Source organism: Sus scrofa, chromosome 8 (assembly GCF_054392235.1).
Source record: "Sus scrofa isolate SSC_HxYL_T2T_F1_AM1 chromosome 8, Sscrofa_HxYL_maternal_Yorkshire_Landrace_v2.0, whole genome shotgun sequence".
In the NCBI taxonomy this organism is placed as follows: Eukaryota; Metazoa; Chordata; class Mammalia; order Artiodactyla; family Suidae; genus Sus; species Sus scrofa.
The window spans coordinates 13592970-13617328 of NC_139390.1; the positions used below are offsets into that span (position 1 = coordinate 13592970).

The 24359-nt window shown below is 35.9% G+C and overlaps 1 protein-coding gene across 8 annotated transcripts in view; it reads left to right on the plus strand.

The window, feature by feature from the left end:
• The window catches only part of LOC106504595 (uncharacterized), a 666799-nt gene that overhangs the window by 480897 nt on the left and 161543 nt on the right, over nucleotides 1-24359 (plus strand). For 6 of the 8 annotated variants that reach the window (XR_014812189.1, XR_014812200.1, XR_014812206.1 and 3 more), the window contains one exon: nucleotides 22345-22485. Coding sequence is in view for 1 of the 8 variants with exons in the window: in XM_084971624.1 (XP_084827750.1) it covers nucleotides 22345-22406 (62 nt within the window). In the remaining 7 variants the exon portion in view is untranslated. Of the gene's footprint in view, nucleotides 1-22344; nucleotides 23750-24359 lie in introns of those variants that run through there. The other 2 variants (XR_014812196.1, XM_084971624.1) reach the window with 1 other exon arrangement.

The window sequence follows — 24359 nt, forward strand, 5'->3', positions numbered from 1 at the left end:
GCTCCTTCGTCCTGGCCCACCTGCCTGTCTACTCTTCGGCTAACAAGTATAACGTAAATTTCTGGTGGTCCTCTATCATGATTTATTTTAACTGTCTTGATCATCTTTGCTTCTTTTAAAATTTAAGTGGCACTGTATGTTCAATGTACATGTAATGTCATTATTGTAACAGGTTTTTTTTTGTTTTGTTTTGTTTGCTTTTTAGTGCCACACCTGCAGCATATGGAGGTTCCCAGGCTAGGGGTCTATTTGGAGCTACAGCTGCTGGCCTATGCCACAACTCACGGCAACGCCAGAGCCCTAACCCGCTGAGTGAGGCCAGGGATCAAAGTTGCAACCTCATGGTTGCTAGTCAGATTCGTTTCCGCTGCTCCAGGACAGGAACTCCTAGAATAGTTTTAAATGCACCACCCTTCCCTTTGCCACATGTCCCCTGTTTTGTTTTGTTTTGTTTTCTATTTTCCATTTCTTTTAAAATTTTTTATTATAGTTGATTTACAATGTTGCACCAATTTCTTCTGTACAGCAAAGTGACTCTGTCATATGTATATATTATATATATGTGTGTGTGTATGTATATATACACATTCTTTTTAAAATATATATTTTTTTCCATCATGGTCTACACCAGGAGATTGGATATAGCTCCTTGTGCTATGCAGTAGGACCTTATTGTCTATCCATTCTAAATGTAATAGTTTGCATCTTCGAACTGCAGCCAAACTCCCTGTCCATCCCACTTCCTCTCCCTTGCCCTTGGCAACTACAAGACTTTCTCCATGTCTGTTGATCACCTTCTTGAGCTCTTTGTCTAGTTGTCCTTAATACTCTCAATCTTTAACATTTGATTATAGTCATCATTGTTCTCATTCCTTGGACAGATTGACTGAAATTTTATTAGATCTAATGTTAAAAGCAATAATATGCTTATCTAAGTGTAAAAATGGATGCTATTATTAGAAAAGTGTCCGTTAAAATATTAGCCCACATTCTCTGAAGAGTTGTAAGTGCTTCACATTCATCCTTTCACTCTATTCTTACAACACCCCTAAAAATGATGTTCTTTACTATTTCCATGCACTTCTGGTGTTGAACCTGGATCCTTGCTAGTATTCCCTGTTAGTTGGCCGTGTTCTTGTCTCAGAATAAGAGACTGTGCCTATCTTTTAGGATATAACCTAGGATATAAAATTGCAGAGACGCAGAATGGAAGATTCCTTCAAATTTGAGTCCCCATGACCTAAGGACACCACAGCAGGTGGCCGATTCAATGGTAAACATCCATCAGACCCACTTGTTTGGTGCTGAGTAATGGAGACAACTGCTCGAGGGGTTGGATTTTCCACTTGACATTAGGTTATTGCTGTTCGACACTGTAAGGAAGAATGTACACGAGTGTTTCTGCAGACCTGTCACCTCCCCTGAGGGCACCTTTAACCTGCACAGTGTGATCTGCTCATCTATCTTACTGTGACAGCACATGAAGGGCTTCCTTTTTCCTGAGTACCCAGGAATTCTACTGATAAACATAACTGCTTGGAATCACAGAGTATTTTAGACAGATAATTGCGCTTTTAGAGTCTTAATCTCTTCTGAACATATTTCATTACTCATTTAATGTAGCTTGAATTAGATTCTTTTAAAATTGATTCAATTAAATGTAATCTACACATCATTTAAAGACACGATAATATTGCATTACATTAACATACAATAGTTAGGTTGAGTGAGTGCCTAATATGTGCCTGGCATTATACTAAGATGAGAGACTGTAATACTAACAGCCATCTGAATGTTAAATATTTGTCACCTCCGTTTAAAGACTTAGAAACTGAGACAGATGTTTATCAGGGAGGTTAAATATCATTTCCAGTGCTACAGAGCATATAAATAGCAGATGGAGTAAGGATTTGAAGCCATGGCTGACAAACTGCAATTCTGGTACATTTTGCCATTATTCTATGGTTTCTCAAATGATTTTGACCTTTTCTCTTTGTCTTTTTAGGGCCACGCTCGCAGCATATGGAGGTTCTCAGACTAGGGGTCCAATCAGAGGTGTAGCCACCTGCCTACACCACAGCCACAGCAACGTTGGATCCGAGCCACATCTGTGACCTACACCACAGCTCATGACAACGCCAGATCCTTAACCCACTGAGCAAGGCCAGGGATTGAACCCAGGTCCTCATGTATACTAGTCGGGTTTGTTAACCACAGAGCCACAGAAGGTACTCCCTGGAGCTCTATTTTCAATGCTCCTTGACTTTTCCGCAGGCGATCACAACCACTGTGGTTAATTTCTCTTCTGGTGTATGTAAATGATTTTTTCAACTTGCTCTATTTCCTCTATTTTCTAAGAATAAGCTCAAATTGTTTTATATATTTATGATATAATTAAAAATCATGCGGAAGTTTCTGTGTGGCTCCGCGGTAACCTGACTGGTATCCACAAGGACTTGGGTTCCATCCCTGGCCTTGCTCAGTGGGTTAAAGATCCCGTGTTGCCGTGAGCTGTAGTGTAGGTTGCAGATGTGGCTCGGATCCCGCATAGCTGTGGCTGGGGTGTAGGCCAGCAGCTGTAGCTTCAATTCCACCTCTAGCCTGGGAGCTTCCATACGCTGCAAGTGTGGCCCTAAACAAACAAACAAAACATTAAAAAGAAAGAAAAAAAAAATGTCTCGTGTATGTTAGATGTTTTCCTTGTCTTTAATAAAGGAACACCAGAGAAAAACTCAGATTTGAATTTTCTCGAACCAACCAGGTTAAAGAACAAATAGAAGTTATTAACTTTTGTTTGGCATTATAAATTTGAAGATATTTTATGTTCTGGAAGTTTAAGGATTTGGATTAAACCCTTGGCCCCGCTTTTCATCCCCAGGCTTGTCTGTGACCTCAGAATCACTGCGCAAATTTCATGAATGGGCCTATTTGGGTATTTTTTGGAGGGCAATTTTTTTCCTGTCTCTGGACTTCGTATCTGTGTTTGCAAATGAGTGTACATTTCTGTAGGAGTATATACGAGTCTACTTTTTTCCCTGCAGAGATGATTTTATCTCCAGTGAGGTCTGTCATGGACGTAAGGTAGCTTCTGATATTGAAGAGAATTAAAATCCTGTGCCACGAGAATTCAACATTAACCCTTCTATTTGTCGATAGTCTACCATCCCCAGGTTCTTCTCCCACTTATTTTCTGACTAAATCATAAGCACTCTCAGAGCCAATTTTCAAAAATCTACTTTGAAATTTGTATTTGATCAGCAGCCTCAAGATCTGACAGGGATTACAGTTTCCCCCTTTTCTTGTTTCTCGAACTAGCATAAATAATCCTCTTTGTGATAATACCCTGTCTCCCAGAGCGCTTGTTTATCATAAGAGGACTCTTGTTTCCATGGGCTAATGCACTCAGAAGCTTGGCTGACTTTCTGATGCAAATGTCAGACAGGAACCATGTCTTTGCTTTTCCAGCCAAATTGCCTCGCTTTTACAACACTCTGCTTGATTTATAGGGGTCTTTGAAATATTGAAATTGCCCCCTGCACTAAAAGAAATGCATCGTGTAGGCATTTTAGTATAGAAACATTAATAAGAATAATTTATAGGGGAAATGGGTTACAGGGTTTTGGAAAATACTCAACTCTTTGAGCAAAATATGGCAGTGTCAGTGAACAACCCTGACATTCTAAAGGAGTGTACATATAGTGAGGTAGAACCAGAGCCAATCCCAAAAGAATGCCATAATTTCTTAGTCTGGATTTAAATAACTCTTATAGAAATAGGTAAAAAAAGGGGGGGGAGCATAAGAAATCAATTCATTTTTGTTTTTCTTATAGTATGCTTCATGTTTTTACTGATAAATGGCCATCAACCATGTGCTTACTCAGAAATAAGATTTCTATTTCAGTCAGGCATTTAACTGGGGAACATAGCCAGCCAGGTCTGTATAGGAAATAGGGAGAATGGAGAAAGAAATGCATTTATCATAATGTATCCAGTGTGCCAGAAACAGAAACAGACAGCTTATATGTCTTTTCAAATTTCAGTCCTTCAATATATTGTGAAAAATGAATGTAAATGTTCATATGTCATTGCCGAAAGTCAGAGAGTAAAATGACATGCCTAAAGTCTCACGGTTAGTTAAGTCTTGGGTCAAATATGCAACTCATAGCACACAATTGTGAGGAGAGGAGACTAGTATGAAATAACTGGTTCAAAACCACTTTTATTTTGTAGATAGTTCATTACCTACCAAAATACTACTATATCCAGTGAGTCAAAATTATGTTTTTCCAAATACATGACATTATTTCAATCCCCAATTGGTATGTCGGTGTTGTGGCAATAAGGAATGGGTTCTGGAAATACAATTTTTATCTATCTTTAGAGTAGTTTCATAGTAGTTTTATGTATTAATTAAACAGTTTTATGACCTGTTAAAAGTCAGCGGAAATCTTATCAAAATGCTTTAAACAACAACTATATTTGACAATAGACACATGGCAGTAGAAATTAAAATAGCAGGTAGAATAACAAAAAATCAGAAATACAACAGAAAAAAAACATTAAAAAAATGAGGGATAGAAGGGGGAAATCTTGATTAAATCTAGTGCTTTTAGAATATGGATTCCTTCTGGATAATTTCATTCATTTACATTTGATCATTTTGGGGGGCGTCATTGTTTTTTGAACACTTTTTGTGCATCAGCCATTGCTGTGGACAGTGAAGGTACAGAGTTCCATGACCTTACAGCCTACTGGCTATGACAACCAAAGAGATGTGTGATGGTGTCAAGATGGGATAGTTAGGCGTCACCCTGAGGTTACATCAAAGGGCCTTTGTCACAAATGTACAATGTTAGGGAAGATTTCTTAGATTTCTTAAGGGAAATGATAGTTAAACCAGACTGAGATTAGAGAGGTAAGGAAGAGTTAGTAAACATAGGGAATTTGGACAGGGAACATACATATGTTGGATGCACATTCTTTTACATACGGTAGCTCATAAATGAGAATGAAATGGCACAGTCTAGGAGATTCAAGTAGTTTGGAATTCCTGGAGTCTAGAGCAAGAGGGCACAAGAAGTAGGAGGTAGGACTAATGGATAGACTGAGAGACTAGTCATTCTTTCTTTCATTAAAGCAAACATCAGGGAGTTCCCGACGTGGCTCAATGGTTAATCTGACTAGGAACCATGAGGTTGTGGGTTCGATCCTGGGCCTTGCTCAGTGGGTTAAGGATCTGGCGTTGCTATGAGCTGTGGTGTAGGTTGCAGATGCAGCTCGGATCCTGCGTTGCTGTGGCTCTGGTGTAGGCTGGCGCTACAGCTCTGATTCAACCCCTAGTCTGGGAACCTCCATATGTCGCAGGAGCAGCCCAAGAAATGGCAAAAAGACAAAAAAAAAAAAAAAAAAAAGCAAACATCATTATTACTATTGCTCACATTATGCTGTTCATCTGTTTACTATTCACAAACATGTATTATGTAGCCGTTCCTCTGACAGTTAAGGTGAATGTTTTACAATGGAAAACATTACTTTATAAGTTCCTGGAAGAGTGCGGGGAAACATTCTTATGTTTCTCCTTTCCTCACATCCTCACAACACCGACACCAAATGTCACTAATTCCCTGTGACACTAGCTAGGCGTCCCATAATTCCATGCAGTTCTGACACTATCTTCTTGGAATTACCATCAGCTCTCATAACTGAGGTGCTCAGTTCCACAACATTGCCCCCAACTCAGATGCCAATTACAAGTTCCAGGTTGTCTTTCATCTATACTTCTGACTGACTGGCCATAAATCGAGGTTCCTATAACACACTCCTGGATTCAGTAATTTACTAGAATGGCTTGAAAAACTGAGAAAAACACTTTCTTATGTACCAGTTTACTCTAAAGGATATAATAAAGGGTTCAGTTGAAGAGCCAAACACAGCGTAAGGTCCAGAAGCCTCCCTATTGCAGGCCCTCTGTCCCCATGCGCCACTTGGGGGACACCAATTTCCTGGTACATGATTTTGTTCACCAACCCAGAATCTCTTCAAACCTCATACATTTGGGATTTTTAATGGCGGGTTCATCAAGTAGATACGACCATTCATTAATTCAGTCTCCTGTCCCTCTCTCCCCTTCCTGGAGGATAGGGGAGGGGGTGGAATGTTCGAAGCTTCCAATCATGGCTTGGTCTTTCTAGTGACCAGTTGTTATCCCGAAGCTATTGAGGATTCTAGCAAGTGTCACCTCATTAGAACAAAAGCCACTCCTGTCACTTAGGAAACTCCAAGGAATTTAGGAGACTTGTACGGGAACTGGGGCCAAGGGCAAATGTTAGACCAAAAGATGTTCCTGGTGTTTTTGTCACTTAGGAAATCACAAGGATTTTAAGAGTTTTGTTCAAGGCATGAGGGCAGAGATTAATATATATTATTATATGTATTTATAGTATATAGTATATAGCTATACATATATATGTGTGTGTTATTTTACACTAGAGAACAGACAATGCTTTATTTACCCTTGTATTCTCCATGATAGCTTGAAAACTTCATTGTGAGTAAAAGCTGCTAGTGTATATTTTAGATACTTGTTAAATTGCCTTGAGGTTATAATCGATTTTAGATAGAAGCTAGGGCTCAGAAAATATTTAAAAGTCCGTGAGGAAATTAAGAAAAAAGTTTCATTTACAAAGCATCAAAATAATTTAATTAGAATAAATTTAACAAGAGAAGTATAAAACTTGTACATTGAAAAGAAGAACATCATTGAAAGAAATTTAAAATGACCTAAATAAGTGGAAAGACATTATGTTCATGAATTGGAAGAATATTGTTAAGATGGTAATACCCCCCAAATTAATATAAATTCAAAGCATTTTCTTTCTTTCTTTTCTTTTCTTTTTCTTTTTTTTTTTTTTTTTTTTTTTTTTGCCTTTTTAAAGGCTGCACCTGTGGCATATGGAAGTTCCTGGACTAGGGGGTCCAATCAGAGTTGTAGCTGCCAGCCTACACCACAACCACAGCAACACCAGATCCGAGCTACGTCTGCAACCTACACTGCGGCTCACAGCAATGATGGATCCTTTTAAACCCAGCAAATGAGACCAGGGATCAAATCTACGACCTCATGTATACTAGATCAGATTCGTTACTGCTGAGCCACAATAGGAACTCCTAAAGTATTTTCTGTCAAATGCTGGTTGCCTTTTCTTGGGGGTGGAGGGAGAACTTGATCAGCTATTCTAAATTCATGGAAATACTAGGGACCCAGAACAGCCAAAACAATTGTGTTAAAAGAAACAAAGTTGGAGGTCTAAGACGTTTCAATTTAAAAATTTATTGCAAAGCTCCAGCAGTCAATACAGTGTGATACTGGCATAAGGTTAGACATATAGATCAATGGAATAGAATTAAGAGTCCAGAAATAAACCCTCACATTCATAGTCCATTGATTTTTGACATTGGTGTCAGGAAAATCCAATGAGAGAAAGAATAGTTTTCAACAAAGGACAACTGGATATCTAGGGACAAAAGAACGAAATTAGACCTTCACCTCATACAATATACAAATATCAACTCAAAATGAATCAAAGACCTAAATGTAAAAGCTAAAGCTATGAAACTCTTAGAAGAAAATGAGGCAGTATATCTTTGTGATTTTGAATTAGGCAACATTTTCTTAAATATTACACTGGAAGTAAAAATGGATAAATTGGACTCAATTAAAATTTAAAATATGTGCTTCAAAGGATACAACCAAAACAATGAAAAACAACCTACGTCTGGATGAAAATATTTCAAATCATATATCTGATAAAGGACTCATATATAGATTATATATATATATATAATCTTTTATAAGCAACTATACAAATACAAATAACATAAAAAATGGGCAAAAATCTTAAATATGACTTCTCAAAAAAGATATACATGGATTTCCCGTTGTGGCTCAGAGGAAACAAATCTGACTAGTATCCATGAGGATGCCTGTTTGATCCCTGGCTTCGCCATAAGCTGTGGTGTGGGTTGCAGACACAGCTTGGATCTGGCATTGGTATGGCTGTGGCGTAGGGCAGGGGCTACAGCTCAGATACAACCCCTAGCCTGGAAACCTCCATATGCTGTGGTTGCAGCCCTAAAAAGACAAAAAAAAAAAAAAATCAAAAAAGATATACAAATGGTAATAAGCATATGAAAAGAAACTAAATATTGTTAGTCATCAGGGAAATGCAAACCAAAACCACAATGAAATACCACTATTACCCTCTAGGATGGTTATAATCAAAAAGTCCAGTAATAGCAGTGGTTGATAAGGATGTGGAGAAATCAGAACCCACATAAACGTTCCTTGGGAATGGAATATGGTACAGCTACTTTGGACAACAGTCTATAAAATAGTATAGTTGCTCAGGACAATATCCTGGCAGTTCTTCAAAGAGTAAAACTTATTATAGTATGTTCCAGGGATTCCACTGCAAGAGGAATGTCTGGATAAAAAAACTGCATGACGGTTCATAGAAGTATGATTTATATTACAGAAAAAGTGGAGATAATCTAAATGTTCATCAATTGATAGATGGATAAAGAAAATGTAGTATAACCATCCAATGGATATCATTTGGCCACAAAAAGGAATACAGTTCTGATGTAGGCAAAAACATGGATGATTCTTGAGAATGCTGTGCTAAGTGAAAGAAGCCAGATATGAAAGGTCACATACTATATGATTCTATTACATGAAATGCCAGAATAGACAAAACCATAAAGACAGACCATAGATTATTAAAAAAAAAAAAACACCAAAACATGAGGATGGTTTGAGAGTGTCTTCTTTCTGCCTCTTGCAATAGGGCTAACTCATCCAAAAGCCACATTACACACAATGTCTAGGGTCCATGATAATACTTACTACAGTTTTTCTGAAGAATATAATCTTATGTGTTTATTTTTATATGGATGCGGTAATAGACTGTACTTTATTTTTAATGGAGAAAGGGGTCAACAAGGGACATATAGCCAGTCTCCACAAAAGTCATCCTCAGATCCTACCTGCTTTAGCTGAAGAGCTCCCTGCCACCTCCTACCTCCAAGGTAGAAATCCCTGGGATGAAACAGAAGCCGTGTATCTTTTTCATAAGCTATAAAAGTGGCCATCATAGTCTGCAGTGCTTCCTATTAGGCATTAATTTCAAGTTCCCCATGCCTTGTACCAGTCTCACTTTTGATGAGGAGAACATGGCAAAGTGACATATGGTGGTTCCCAGCCTATATCACAGCAGGTGTTGCAGTTTCCAGTGTCATGACTTTGGGACTGCTTATGTAGACAAGCCTAGGTTAGCCTGCTGGAGGATGAGGGGACAGGTAGAGAGAGGACCCAGGCATCATACTAGTCCCAGGAAGCCACTCTAAGCCAGCATGCTCCACCTGCCTGACAGATGATGGCAGGCACAGGAGCAGAGATCACCTGGGCGCAGCTCCTCATTTACCTATAGCACCAGCCCAATACAATCACTTCCATTGTAATGTTTAACTCTGAATTTGATATACTAGCCCACAAAAGCATCTTTAAAAAATGTGTTTTCAGAGTTTTTGCTGTGGCGCAGTGGGTTAAAGATCTAACATTGTTGCAGTTGTGGCTTGGGTTGCAGCTGCAGATGCAATTTGATCCCTGGTGGAGGAATTTCCATATGCTGCAGGTGGGGATGAAAGAAAAAAAAAAATCTGTATTTATTCTTGAGATTGACCTAGTTGGAATTTCATTATCTGTTTTCTTCAGTGAATTTAGAAGATTATGCCTTATACCTGATTTCAGAAAGATGGATAGTTAACACTGTGTTGGGAGGCAAAATGGCCCCTAGAAAAAGATCTTGGCAGGAGCAGGGTGCTAAAATATAATTTCCAACTCTTGGATCAACCTCAGACATCACATGAGGCTTTTTTTTTTTAAATAAAACAACATGGTAATTTATTTAAGTATTGAAAAGTGCTAACAAGAATGTAAACAGCAATAGCATACAAAACATTGAGCTTTGAATGCATAGCCTCAGGGTCCAGCTAATGGTGATTTTTACAATTTAAAATAAAAACGTATTGAAAAAACAAAACCTGCTTTCATTTGCATTCTGAAGTTAGGTGGTCAGAGAAATAAAGGCTTTTCCTCTGAGCGTGACCCTAAAACCACTAGTTATTGTTTTCTCTCCAACAAAATTATAAACCTAAAGTCACAGCACACCACAAAACAAACCCCAGATAATTACATAAAAGTGTCACATGAAAGGATGAAAAACCATATAAATATACCTTATCTATCATATAGGATGAGAATTTTCTCACCATAAAAGCAATGGGAAAAAAAAATCACAAAAGGATATGTCATTTTGGATATGTTTAGTATTTTTTGTCTGGAAAAAGAACATAAAATTAAAAGCAAATAGAAAACTAGAAAAATATTGTAGGCAAATCACATGACACATTAAAAGTTACCATCATTTATACATAAAGAGTTCATTCAAACAAATCAAAAAGGAAATATTTGCGTAATTTGTTGGGAAGAAATTAAACATTTCATCAACTTCAAAAAGTCACTTTTTTAAGTATTAAAGTATAGTTGGTTTACAATGTTTCGTCATGTTCTGTTGTACAACAAAGTGAAAGTGCTGTACAATAGGATCCCATTGCCTATCCATTCCAAATATAACAGTTTGCATCTAAAACCACCCCAAAAGTCGCTTTTAATCAAAGAAATACAAACTAATACTTTTATTTTCATTCATTAATAATTCCAACAAACTATAGAGCTGCTTTCACTCTATGTTATTGTAAGGTGTTACTTTTACTAAACTAAACAAATCATACCTTTCAGGTTTGAGAAAAACAGACCAATAAGTCCACTATGAATGGTTGTGCAGTTTAAGATGCAGGTGGGCTCCTGAAAGCTATGGAGCCTTCACTTAACAGGCCATAAATCCTGATATGAGATACATCTATTTGATAACATTAGGTGTTACAAATATTGTATATAGGCTAATGGAGGCTCAACGTGCATGTAAAAGACATGCATACACACCTACAAATAGAAAATGCAAGTATAATATCTCCACTTACTAAGGGGACATTTTGGAGCTTTATGAGAGAATATTCTGATGTTTAAGGATGGGATTCTGAGAGCAGAGTTCATGAGCAGAGTTCTGAACAATAAACTGGAGTTGATGTCATGAATAAATAGGCATAGAGAACCGCTGATGTAATGTTCCAGAAGTGAAAGAATGCATGAATGCATACATTCAGCAAGATCGGACTTGAGCGTGTGAGGAGTGTGTCGTCAATGACTGAGGTGGACGGAGATAGAAAGGACTTTCTTTATATAGCATAATAGGGGTTTGGTGTATCCAGAGGAGTTTTCAAGCAGAAAAATGATAAAGAGACTAGAGTTTTAGGGAAAGCGATCTGGCTATGCTAAGGAGAATAGATTGAAACTAGGAGCAGACAGAGGGATTCAGAAGGAAGTCCTTGCAGAGGGATTAAAAGTCTTGACAAGGTTCCGTCTTCCTCTGTGTGTCTGATCTCTAGGCCTTCCAGTGCCTTACTGTAGTATTAGACCTGAGTTATTGGAGACACATTTAAACATTAGTCAGCTATTCTTTCCCCACCCCACTCCAGCTTCTCTCACACCATGTAATATGACAGTCTTAGAGTTAAGGGACGTGTATGTCAGAGATCCAGGTACATACAGAATTGGAGACGGACCCAGGTGACTAATACTCGGAACTTCAAATCCCAGGACAAGGGAATCTGGTCAGTTTAGACAGTCCTGGGTGATTTGTCAAGCCCAACGACCATGGCAAGTTACAAAGCTGCCTCCTGCCCCTCCTCGCTTCAAGGAATGAAGATAGGACCGTTCCTGAGGAAAAGCAAGAGTTTTGCACTAGTTATGACACAGCTAAAATGTGCTAAATCAAGGAAGGCTGGTATTTTAAATACAGACCAGGAATGTCAGCTGTAAAAGAGAGATAAAAGGAACATCACAAGAAAGGCTGATATAATTAGAAATATAGTTATGAAAATGATCTGAAATATATCAAGACTTTTAATGTTGGTTGTACATTTGGCCCAGCTATTTCCCTTCTAGGTAGTCTGGATACAGCAAGGGGTCTCGAGGCACTGGAGTCTGTCTCCTGTCTGCCTTTCTCTAAATAAATCTCACTTCTTGTTTATTTGCCATGTTCCAGCACCATTTACATGCTTGAAAGTTGTCTGCTCCTAGTTTATAAATTTTGAGTTCTCCGCTTACTTTGAACTTATTATTCTGAGCTTTCTTTGTTGCCTAAAGTAGCTCTTCCTTAACTCTTTTCTGTCCCCTTAGAGGTCTTCTCCTTATCATTTTAAGAAACCAGCGCAGGCATCAACTCCTGCAGGAATATTTACATTTCAGGGTGATGGAGAATTCTTTCCATGAGCCATAGGCCATACCACTCTCATTTCACTTCCTTCTGGATTCAGAAAAGATTTTTTTGTATAACTGTCTCATAAGACTTCATTCTTAGAAAATAATGACCTTGTCATATTCATCCCTATAATCTGAAAGAATATTGAAGCGCTTAGTTCGGTTAGCACTCAATAAATATTTGTTGAGTGAATTGTCAAAGATATTGAGGAGGAGCAGAGTAAAGATATTGATTAATTGTATCTTTGTTAAGAAAAATTGAGGAGTTCCTGTCATGGCTCAGTGGAAGCAAATCTGACTGACATCCATGAGGACAAGATTTGATCCCCAGCCTCGCTCAGTGGGTTAAGGATCCAGTGTTGCTGTGAGCTGTGGTATAGGTCACAGACATGGCTCAGATCTGGCGTTGCTGTGGCTGTGGTGTAGGCCGGCAGCTACAGCTTAGATTCAGCCTCTAGCCTGGGAACCTCCATGTGCCATGGGTGTGGTCCTCAAAAGACGGAAAAAAAAGGGGGGGGGAATTGATATGTTAAGATGTCTGGAGGTAAAATGAGGAAATCAAAAGGTATAATTTCTGATCTCATAAAAGGGGAATAAAATAATGAGAAAAAAAGAAAAAGAAACATTCCCTACTCAAATGCTTGCTCAAAGAAAGGAAAACTGAAGAACTGTAGAACATGTAGGATAAGTGGAAAGCAAAACAAGATAATAGAATTAAATCCAAATATATCAGTAACCAAAATGAATGTAATCCTCAGTTGATGATTTTGAGCAAGCGCTTCAAAAACATCTAGCTTTAACTACATGAGGCATAGAAAGTGGAAACTTGAAAGTGAAAGATTTGAAAATGGCTAAGTAAATGCATTTTAAATATTTAAAATTTCAATACCTTTTAATATTTGTAGCTTAATACTATTTGTAAGAATAGTTTCAATGATAGAAACCTGGGGAAAAATCAATTTCCATGACAGCAAATTGAATAAATAAATTATAATAAAATAGTGCCACACATACTAAACGAGAGTGAAAACGAATGAACTTTAGGTGCATTCATCGATATGAATTATTCTCAAAAGCATGAGGTCAAGTCTAAAAGAGAATCCTAGGGAAAAAAATAATATAAAGTTTTAAAACATGCAAATCTAAGCAATCCATTCTTTAGGAAATATAAATATATGGAAAAGACAATAAGAAAGGAAAATTAACAGTAAACACAGAATTCATGCTAGAGGTTCTCTCTTTCGTGAGGGAATAGACTGGGATCAAGCTTGCAGTAGATACACAGGTCATTTCCTACTTGATGGGTACATTAATAGTCCATTAAATACCATTCTTTAAACAAGTTTATAGACTTTAAATCTGTACACACACACACACACACACACACACACACACGTATATGTATATTCATACAATCTATACACATATAGCATTTTGTGTTAACATATTCCAAAATTAAAATTAAGTGCAGGACTCTAATGCACTTAATATTTGTAATTTTTGTAATTTAAAAATGTTGAAAAACCCATACATGTTTGAAATTTAACAGGAGCGAGCAGATTTCATGTATCTCCATGATAAAAGTGTACACTCATATAGTAACTTTTAAATAATTCTAATGTCAAGGAATAATTTAGGAGGTAATATTTAACTAAAAATGTTAATAAGCTAGAAAGGGCTGAAAATAATATGGTTTTCATTATGTGAAACTTGTTTATTTAAGCGAGTTGGAAATAAATACAGAAATATTCCAACAGTGGTTGTTTCCCTGTGGTAGGGTTGTAGACAGACAATTTTTTTTTCTTGATTCTGTATATACGTCTGAGCTTTTGTGATATTGTACATATAGTACATACTGGGTTCCCTTGAGTGCAGTGAGCACGTGTTATTTTAATGATTTAAATCACAATGAATCATAACTGATAGCAAAAGGATTTCAGGAAAAATGCTAGAAAATGAACAAGGATTTTTTCTCTGTAGGCTTTTGATTAATGAAGCAGTTGCTATTGCTTTTCTTAAAATCTGATAATGGTAAATAGTTACTACTTACAGTAGAGACAATTTCTGATTGGTAGTGACAAGTGGGCTGGGTGCCTTTTACGTACAAGATGGGAACCATGTCTTGGGTTCCCTTGAATGCAGATGAGTCTTAGAATTGGGCACACCTTTTTCAGGAACCCTTGTGCCGTAATGAGAGATTGTGAAGAATGGGGCTTCTATGACAAGGGAACTCTCATACCTGTCCAGTGTGGACATTTTCCCTTTACATATCCAGTGTGGATTCTTTGCTACATGGTGGGGACAACAAAGATAACTCCCGTACAACTCTGAGGACTGCTGCAACTGCTACAACTCTGAGACTACCTCTATGAGTAGTCTCACTCCAGGGAATTGTCTAGTTCTGCTTTGCTGGAAAGGTCTTCCTATTTCAGATTCTTACAAGTGAACGTGACATCAAGGCTGGCTGCTAGATTGACATTGGGTAAGTCATTACCAAGCGTTTACTAGGAGTTTCCTGGTGGCTCAGAGAGTTAAGGTTTCAGCATTGTCACTGTTGTGGCTCTGGTTACCACCATGGCGCAGGTTTGATTCCTGGCACGGGAACTTCCACATGATTCAGGTGCAGTCAAAACAACATCAAAACAACAACAAAACCCTCAAGTGTTTAATAAATTAAAAGCCAAAGTTTCTTTGCAATTAAAAATATAACAGTTCTAATCTGAATTTCTAGTAGTGTTTTAAAATAATTAGTGATGAATATGATCTCTGTCTCACTTTTCAATACGCTCAAGAATCAATAGTATTTTCCTTTTCTTTGAGTCTTTATTCCAGGCAAATTATTGAGCCTGCAGTACCAATATTTGATGCCATCAGTTACAACTTTTCATGGAAGTCTTGTCCCATTACTTTCCTGACATTTCATATATTTAAAAAATCACTTTAAGTAAAAAAAAAAAAAAAAAAAAAAAAAAACAAAACAAAAAAAAAACAAACCATTTACAAAGCAGTTTTACTAAGTATTAAACCTTATTTCTGATTGTGAAATATTTCCTCCCTCCCTCCTTTTCTTCCATTTTTTTTCTTCTTTGTTCTTCCTTTCCTTATTCCTTGTCTTCCTTTAAATCAAATGCATGAACAAACTAGAGAGATATTTCAGTGGCAAAGAGAATCTCTTGGAAATCACAGTGAAAACCAATATTAGATCTTGTACTTTCCATCAAATGATTGAGGACTTCTATATTTATACCAATCATCTTTATAAGTATATATCTTTGAAAGAGATCACAATACTATTAAAATGCCCACTAATGTGGAATTCCTGTTGTGGCTCAGTGGAAACGAATCTGAATAGTATCCATGGGGATGCAGGTTAGGTCCCTAGCCTCACTCAGTGGGTTAAGGATCTGGCACTGCAGTGAGCTGTTGTGTAGGTCACAGCCCCAGCCTGGGAACCTCCATATGTCTCGGGTGTGGCTGTAAAAAGACAAAAAAATAAATAAATAAAAAATAAAACGCCCAAAAATGTTTTAAGAAAGCCTTTTGTTTTCCATTGTTGTGGCCTGGAAGTTATCTTGGAACTAAATACCATTTTATTTTTTTATCCCATGTCTTGAAGTGACATAAGTGAGAGTCAAAGTTAATAGATTAGAGGTCATTTGCCTCAGGACAGCACTTAGAGGACATATGTTAATTCTTTTGTTGTGTTTCTGAATTGAAGCACAAAAAAGTTAATAAATATCACTCCATGAAGAAAATAATTTCCTTTTCTTTTTGTAAGCTTTGTCAAAAAGCTTAGTGTTGAGAAACTATAGAGAACCTATGAGAACCAATGGAGTTTTTATAAGAACCTGAAGAGCTTATGATTTCCAAAAGAGATTTGTATGTGGCTGACTTCTTTTTCTTCTCTGCTCTAAAGTTAGATGGCTTAAAATAATAAGCATAAAGAATGTATTCAATAATTAGGACTTAGTTATCTTGGGACTCTAACCATGATCTAGGATATTTGGTTGAAATGACCATCTCCATATAGATAAATCTAAAAGTGGTTAAATATATATTTTATCTCAACCTACATTCTTCTGAGAATAAATTTAGTACCATATCTGACTTCAGAAGTATATTAAGTGGGGCTTTGGATAAGATTGCCTTCAGCCACCATAGTTTTTTTTTTTAAGTTTTATTGAATTATAGTTGATTTACAATGTTGTGATAATTTCCGCTCTATAGTGGAGTGACTCAGTTATACATATATACATATCCATTCTTTTTCAGATTATTTTTCCATATAAATTATCACAACTTTCTGGGTAGAGTTTCCTGTGTTATACAGTAGGTCCCCATTGACCCTCCATTCCTTATACAATAATGTGTATATATCAAACCCAAACCCCTAATGTACCATAAATTTTTTTGAAGTGAAATTATGTTTGTTCTCAAAGGGAAGCAAAGCATTTTAAGACTGAAAAGCAACATGTCTTTTGATACCGAAGCATTTCCCTTTTCCTAACCAAAACATTATCAGAGAAGTCTTAAAATGAAAATAAATTGCTTTAAAGATTTTATTATCTAGTTAAAATTCCTATCTATCTATCTACCTATCTGTCTATCATCTATCCACCTTTCTCTCTATGCTTTCCCTATATGTTTATATATGGGCATAGAAGCAAAAATACATATAGAGTAGTAAAGTTTCTTATAATAAACTATATGCTTGAAACTTTAAAGTAAAGATGAATGAATCCATGCCTGGCCTCTTTAATATATTTGTCGGTAGAGAAAGAAACAAGTTTTTCCGGCGGTATCAATTTGTCACTTTTGTTGACAGATTAGGTAAAATAAATTTCCATGGAGAACAAATCACTCAGAGTTTCACCTCATCCAGAAAAAATTTACAATTCCTTCTAAATGTATGTTTGCCATGATTTGAAGAAGAGATTTTGAATATTTGCATATTCAGCTGGACCCATTTTTCTATTGTCTTTCTTAGGAACATAGTTACGATGAAATAGTAGGAAAAGTGCTGGGAATGGTTCAGATGTGTTTAATTCTGAATGGGGTAGGGCAAGCTATCCACCTTGAGACCAGCAAAAACTGGAGAAGTAGGAGACTCTGGAAACCACATACCTAATAATAATCTTTAAAATAAATCATGTTTACAATTTGATGTGTAAAACAATTATTGGAAAGCATCGTGTGGATTTGCTTTTATTGGCTACTGGTTTCCTGAACTAAAGATAGTGAACCTGATTTTTATGTAGTATAATGGTAATGACTAGTGAAAATCCTATGTGACCTAGTAAAATGAACTCAACTTTTGTAGGTGTGTGCAATGTTAATCTTAGTTGAGGCACACAGACTAGTACAGTAGACTATGCTTCCAACCGAGTGTCCAGTTACTCTACATCTTTGAGTGTATGACTTCTGAACTAAGAATATAAGGCTTAACTAACAAACATCCCCCTTTCCTACCCATCACCGAGTTACAAAACTCTTCCAGAATTTACAGATTTGATATCAGGAAAGGTGTTAAGGAGAGTTTTGCTCTAAATTGAGAACCTTGACCTTAAATTTTTAATTACAAAATTTACGCTTAAAAATTACATAAAGTAAAAAATTGCAGTAACCATACTACCTTACAAAAATCATCCAAGATGTTTCATAGGATCAAAATATCAAAAGAAAAACAAAAGAGCACATTTCCACCTGGATTTGATTACTAAATTCTGTCTTCAGAAATCAGACTGACTCAAATTAATACTTTCCCCTGGACCTACACTGTGTTTATTTATAGGGGAATGTGTTGGATTAAATCATGAAATTGTATTGCATTTTATTGTGAGGCAGCAAGGCACAGCATCTATAACAGGCTTCACAGATTTTGCTTAAAATCTAAGTTCTTCCCTTTTCTTCGGTGTGACTCTGGACAGAGTTGTTTGACTTCTCTGATCCACAGTTTTCTGTTTTAAGAAAAATATCATATCTACTCTGTTAAATTCTTTGCAATTTGGAATGTTTGTCATGCTGCCAGAGTTCAATAGTTTCTATTGTTGATTTTGTATAGCGTGTTATATCAGAAAGGGCTTAAAACTCTTTTTAGATCAATTCAGTGAAATCAAATGATGCATGTATGATTATTTCATTCTTATAGATAAATTATAGATAAAATTTCTCACTTTTCTGAGAGTCAAATTCTTTATAAGATATCTTGCCTTCATAACTATGAGAACAGAGGTCAGACTTGAACCTATATCTTTTGGTATTTAAATCATTCAACAAATGTGTTGTTTTTTCTTAAGGTTGCTCCCAGTCTTACGGTCTATGATTTCTGGAAGCAGATTGCAAAGACTTTTAACCCAAAATAGCTTTGTGAGAGATGACAAGCCTGTATAATACTGGTTATCCTGGTCTTTTTGCATTTATAGTACAACTTTACAAACAATATCACTGAGTTGCATTTATCTAAGGCATTGTTTCTGTATCTAAGTTCAATATTATATGCAGAGATTTTTAAAAAATTCCATGGATCTCTGTGTATATATGTTTATGTGTGCATGTATAAAAATGCAGACTAATAATGTTATTATTATTATTGCATCATTATCATTTTGTTTCAGATAATTTAAACTTTTAGTCAGCATGGTAGTTTGCACACAGCAAGAGGGAAACACCTTTCTGGTGACTTATTCAATATGTAGTCTTTCTCTTGACTTTTGACTTTAAAATTCATCTGGAAAATTTTTTTCAATGTCCTTAAACATAGCACCCTCTGGAAAGCAGAACTTTGTCAGCTCAATCACAATATGAAATTTTGGTCTCAACTTTTATATATGTGTGTGTATACACACACACACACATACATACATACATGTCTATAAATATAGGTGGATAGTCTTTTGCCCTTCCAAATATTTGTAAGTAGGAGCCCAGAGCCACTTAGGTCATTTTTCCTTAAGTGAAACAAAGCCTTAATAAAATCACTCTCATATAGTTACAAAATATCTAAATTTCCTATATGGAATACATATGTTATTTTAGCAGCTAACATGATATATGCTATTATAAACAGCCTAGCCTTAGGTGAAAACATTTCTTAAACACAGCATTGTAAGTCAGTTATATTCTAATAAAATTACAATGAATAAATAAATAAATACAAATACAAGGAAAAGAATCTTCAATCCAGAAGTTCTGCCTTGAAAATTGATCTAGGAAATAACAGTTTTAATCTATAAAGAAAAAACAACAAAAAGGTAAATGTTTTTTGGTTAATTTTATTTATTTTTGTATTTTTTATATCAAAATTAGTTGATTTACAATGTTTCAGCTATAAAGCAAAGTGAAAAGGAAATTTTTAAGTGATAATAATATGAATCATATTAAAATGTTGACATTTCAGGCATATTTATTTTTTATTTATCATTTCCATTTTAAAATTCTTAAATGTTTATGAACTCATATTGGTGAGTGATTTTGATTAGTCATTTTTCTATATACTGTAGGTAGTATTACGGTTCTCACATATATGAACAGGTCTGAAAATCTCACAAATATGTAATCTTTAAACCTTGTCTGAATGACTCATGGAATCCAAAGATCCAATTCTACTTGCAGTAGGCAGTTTTCCTTCAAAGATATCTACATCCTGATCCCCCAAACCTGTGTTACCTTATATGGCAAGAGGGACTTTACACTTTTAAGTTAAGAATTTAGAGCTATGGCAATATGGCAATTATCCTGGGTTACATGAATGTGACCAATATAGTCATAATTGTCCTTATTAGGAGGCAGAGGGAAATTTGAATCAAGAAGATGAGGTGTTTCAGTTGTGGCTTTATCAAAACTGACTAGCATCCACGAGGTCATAGGTTTGATCCCTGGCCTTGCTCAGTGGGTTAAGGATCTGGCGTTGCCATGAGGTGCATTGTAGGTCCCAGATGTGGCTCGGATCTGGTGCTGCTGTGGCTGTGGTGTAGGCTGCAGCTTTAGCTCTGATTTTTCTGCTAGCCTGGAAAGCTCCATATGCCATGGGTGCAGCCCTAAAAAAGCAAAAAAAAGAAAAAAGATGAGAGGATAATGGAAACAGAGAATGCAGTGACGTCTTTTAAGATGAAGGAAGGGGCCATGTATCAAGAAATGCAGGCAGCCTATAGAAGCCAGGAGAAAACAAGAAAACAGGTTTTCCTCTGAAGACTTCAGATGGAACACGGCCTTGCCAACACTTTGATGTCAGACTTCTGACCTCTGGAACTGCTAGAATACATTTGTGTTAAGCCAATGATAATTTCTAACAGTTGCAATATGAAGTGAATATACTACGGTGGTGAATTGCTGAAATTAGACATTTTTAGTCTCCCCACCTCCTTAAAACATTAAGTGAACAAATGGTAAGTCTGGAAGTTGACAATATTTCAGGAAGGCAACTAACGTATTTTAACCTTACAGTATCTGTGATGGCTCTGATCTGTTGTAATCCGGTACAGAGAAAGATGGAGGAGATGGAGTGAGACTATCTTACTGAACGAGTGGTTCCTTAGAATGAAACTGTCTTAACACATGTGATCATCATTGCCTCCCTTTGCAAAAGTTACCAGTTTCTTCAGTTGCTATTAATAAATGATAGTGGCAATGATACTGAGTCATTTTCTCATGTCCTTCCTAATCTTAACGTTCTCCACATCTTAGATCTTTTCACTCATTCATGAGCACTGCCTAATGCACCAGAACATTGCGTTAAGTGGCTATCTGGCTCTCTATATAACCTTAAAATAAAAGAGTCATCAGGAAGGAAAAAAAAAAGATTATAGTAGAAAGAAAGGCCTTTTGTAAATTGCTTTCCAAGAGCTAGGCACCATTCCAGGAAAATGAAGGGCACTTTTCAATGGACTTTAACCTCCCTTTGGTGGTATTTAAAGTCCTTCTTGGGGACATTATACAAGCCAATGGTGAATATTTTGCCAGAAATTTTTCATTAAAATTGTAATCACTTAATACTTTGAGGTTAGCCAAAGAGATTATACTATATCAAGAGTGATCTTTAAATTTGCATTTTAAGTTAATTACTATTAACTGAACAAACCTGTCAAATATTTATCCTTCTGGGAATCATCCAACTATATATACATATATTTTCATATATTTGTGCCAAAATATCAAGATTTCCCATTAAGGAAAAAAAAAGCAGTTCGTTGAAGAGGAAAATCTATGTTTTTAATACTATGAGTTTGTTGAAAAAAATATTCCTGACAGGCAAAAAAGTGACAGAAATTTAGATATGAAAACCTAAACATGAGCATTTAATATTCAACAAAATGAAACATGAAAGAAATATTAAGTAGAGTAGGATAAAGTTAAATATAAAGAGAGAGATGTCAAATATGGGATTATATCATACTCAGTGGCTTATCCATGAAGAACTAAATTAGGTTAAGTTTATGTGTAGGTTAAACTATATTCTGTGATCACTCTACTTAGCTCATTCTTTCTCTAATGAGTTAATTTATATGGACTCAAGTTTAGGAAAAAAGAAAGCAAGTATGCTTACGTATTTACTTTGTGTCATGCATACGTGTGTACTGTCTCTTTTACACCTTTTGAGTTAACCTCATGTCATAAACGACAGGAGAACAGAGACTTGTTATGTACCTTACTTAGGATTTCACAGGTAGCACATGACAGAGATAGGGTAGGGACTTAAGTCTTTTGAGGCAAAAACTATGTTTTTTCTTCACGTGGGGGTATTTCTGAAACATGACTGTCAAGAGAGAAAGGGAATTTTCAATTGAATTTTTTCTTGATGGAACTGATGTGGAAGGGATGGTATTTGGGGGTTTGTTGAATCATTGTTTGAGTCTTTGTTCCTTGTTTATATAAGCCTGTGTGTAACAACTATCTGCATCTGCCAACAGAGAAGATCATCCACCAAGACTTCATTTCCACAATCTCCTGGGATGGTTTCGCAAAGAAGTAATTACGACGGATCTGTGAATGCAATGAAGATGAATCTCTAACCATGGTGACAGTCTGACACTTATAGCAACGCAGAACTGGTAAGTAAATTACATGTACATTATTTTTGTTACTTGCTATCTGATCATATCTGGGAGAAAAATCATGTCATTGTCATTTCACAATGGCCAAAACTTTTTGTTGACTTGTGGGGACAGTAGAGTGTACAGAACATGTGGAAAGAATGTTAGAAAACATTTAAAAGGTGCTGTGTGCCAGAAAAACTTCTGATTTTTTTTTTCAACACGTGCCAACACAATTCTTTCAGTTACCCTATGAAGTAGGTACTATTGTGCTTTCCATTGTACAGATTGAGGAAATGAGGTGAACAGAGGTAAAGTAATTTGTACAAAGTCACTCAGATAGTAAGACACAATTTAAGATTCAAGAGCCCATATGTCTAAACACTTAATTTATAATGGGCATTGAGTATATATCTTAAGATATTAAAAAATGAAAGGGAAAGAAGTGGAGGAACAGAAAAACAAAATTTTTGAAAGCTAAGTTATGATGTGAATTGGCCTAAGAGTCAAACAAGGACTGAGCAGGATGAATGGAAAAATGCCCACTTAGGCATATCCCTCATAAGACTTCAGAAGATAAAATATATTTTAAAAGATTACAAAAATTTACAGAGACAAAGCAACAAGCTGCTGACTTACAAATAAATGATAATTGAAATGGCATCTAACTTCTCATCAGCAAAACTGAGTATGACAGTAGGGAAAAATTATTCTGAGTTCCAGAGGAAAAGGCTGTTCTCTGCCAAAATATCAAGGGCAAGTGCAGGGCAGCCACATATTTGAATATATAGTTTCATAAAGTTTATTACTCACATCCTAAAGTGATTTTCTAGAATACATCCAGCAAATGTAAGACAAAATACTGGGAGAGTAAGGCATAGGATTTGAAAGACATCATGTTAAACTTGAGTAAAATGAAAAAACCTGGCTCTTAAATATGCAATTGGCTTAGAAAATGAATGAACTAAAGTAGAACAGGAAGTCAAAAAGTTTTAAGAAGAAAAACATTAAAGAAAAAACTGACTTACTGTAACAAATAAAATGATGTAGAAGTTAGATGACCTTGGTTCAGTTTTTATCAACTTTGGCCCTGTTGACATTTTGGGTAAAATAATTCTTCGGTTGGGGAAATCTGTTTTATTAATTGTAGGATGTTTAGCAGCAGTTGGGAGAGTGATGAAATGCCATTATTCTGTGTTGTGGAGTTTGTGTTCAGTAAATATTTGTAAGCTAAAATAATTTACAGAGATACAAGAGAATGAATGTCAACATTTAGGAAAAAGTAATGATAAATACAATATAGAAGAATATGCGCATTGTATTAGCTTACATCATCAAAAATCAAGAAATGTCTTAAGATGACAAAATTTAAGTGAATATGCAAATCCATATAGATAATATATAGGGAAGATGAAAATAAAATTTGACATAATTTGAGAAAAATGGGGAATATGAAAAGCACAACAGAAGGTAATTGAGTCATAACAATCATATTTTATATTAGGAAGACAATATTATAAGAAGTAGGAAAGCAAAAATAGATATATGAATGCTTCATGCATGGTTTTGGAGATAATTTCTAGGATGATTTAAAAGTGAAGTAAAAAAAATAAAATACAAATAAAACAAAACATATTAATGAGACAAGAGTCAGCTGTTGGGAAAGTCAGTTCATCTGTGTCTTTCACTCTCTTTCACTGTTTAATTTATACATTTTAATTGGCTATTTTTAAAACAAAAAATATATACATTTAGTGGAAAAACTGGAAAAATAACAGAACGATCTTGCCTTGTAATGGGCTAGTTGTTTCATTTGAAACCTAATATCCTCTTTAGGATCACTAAATGGAGAATAAGAAACTGCTAGAAGAGTGAGGAGATAACATTACAGA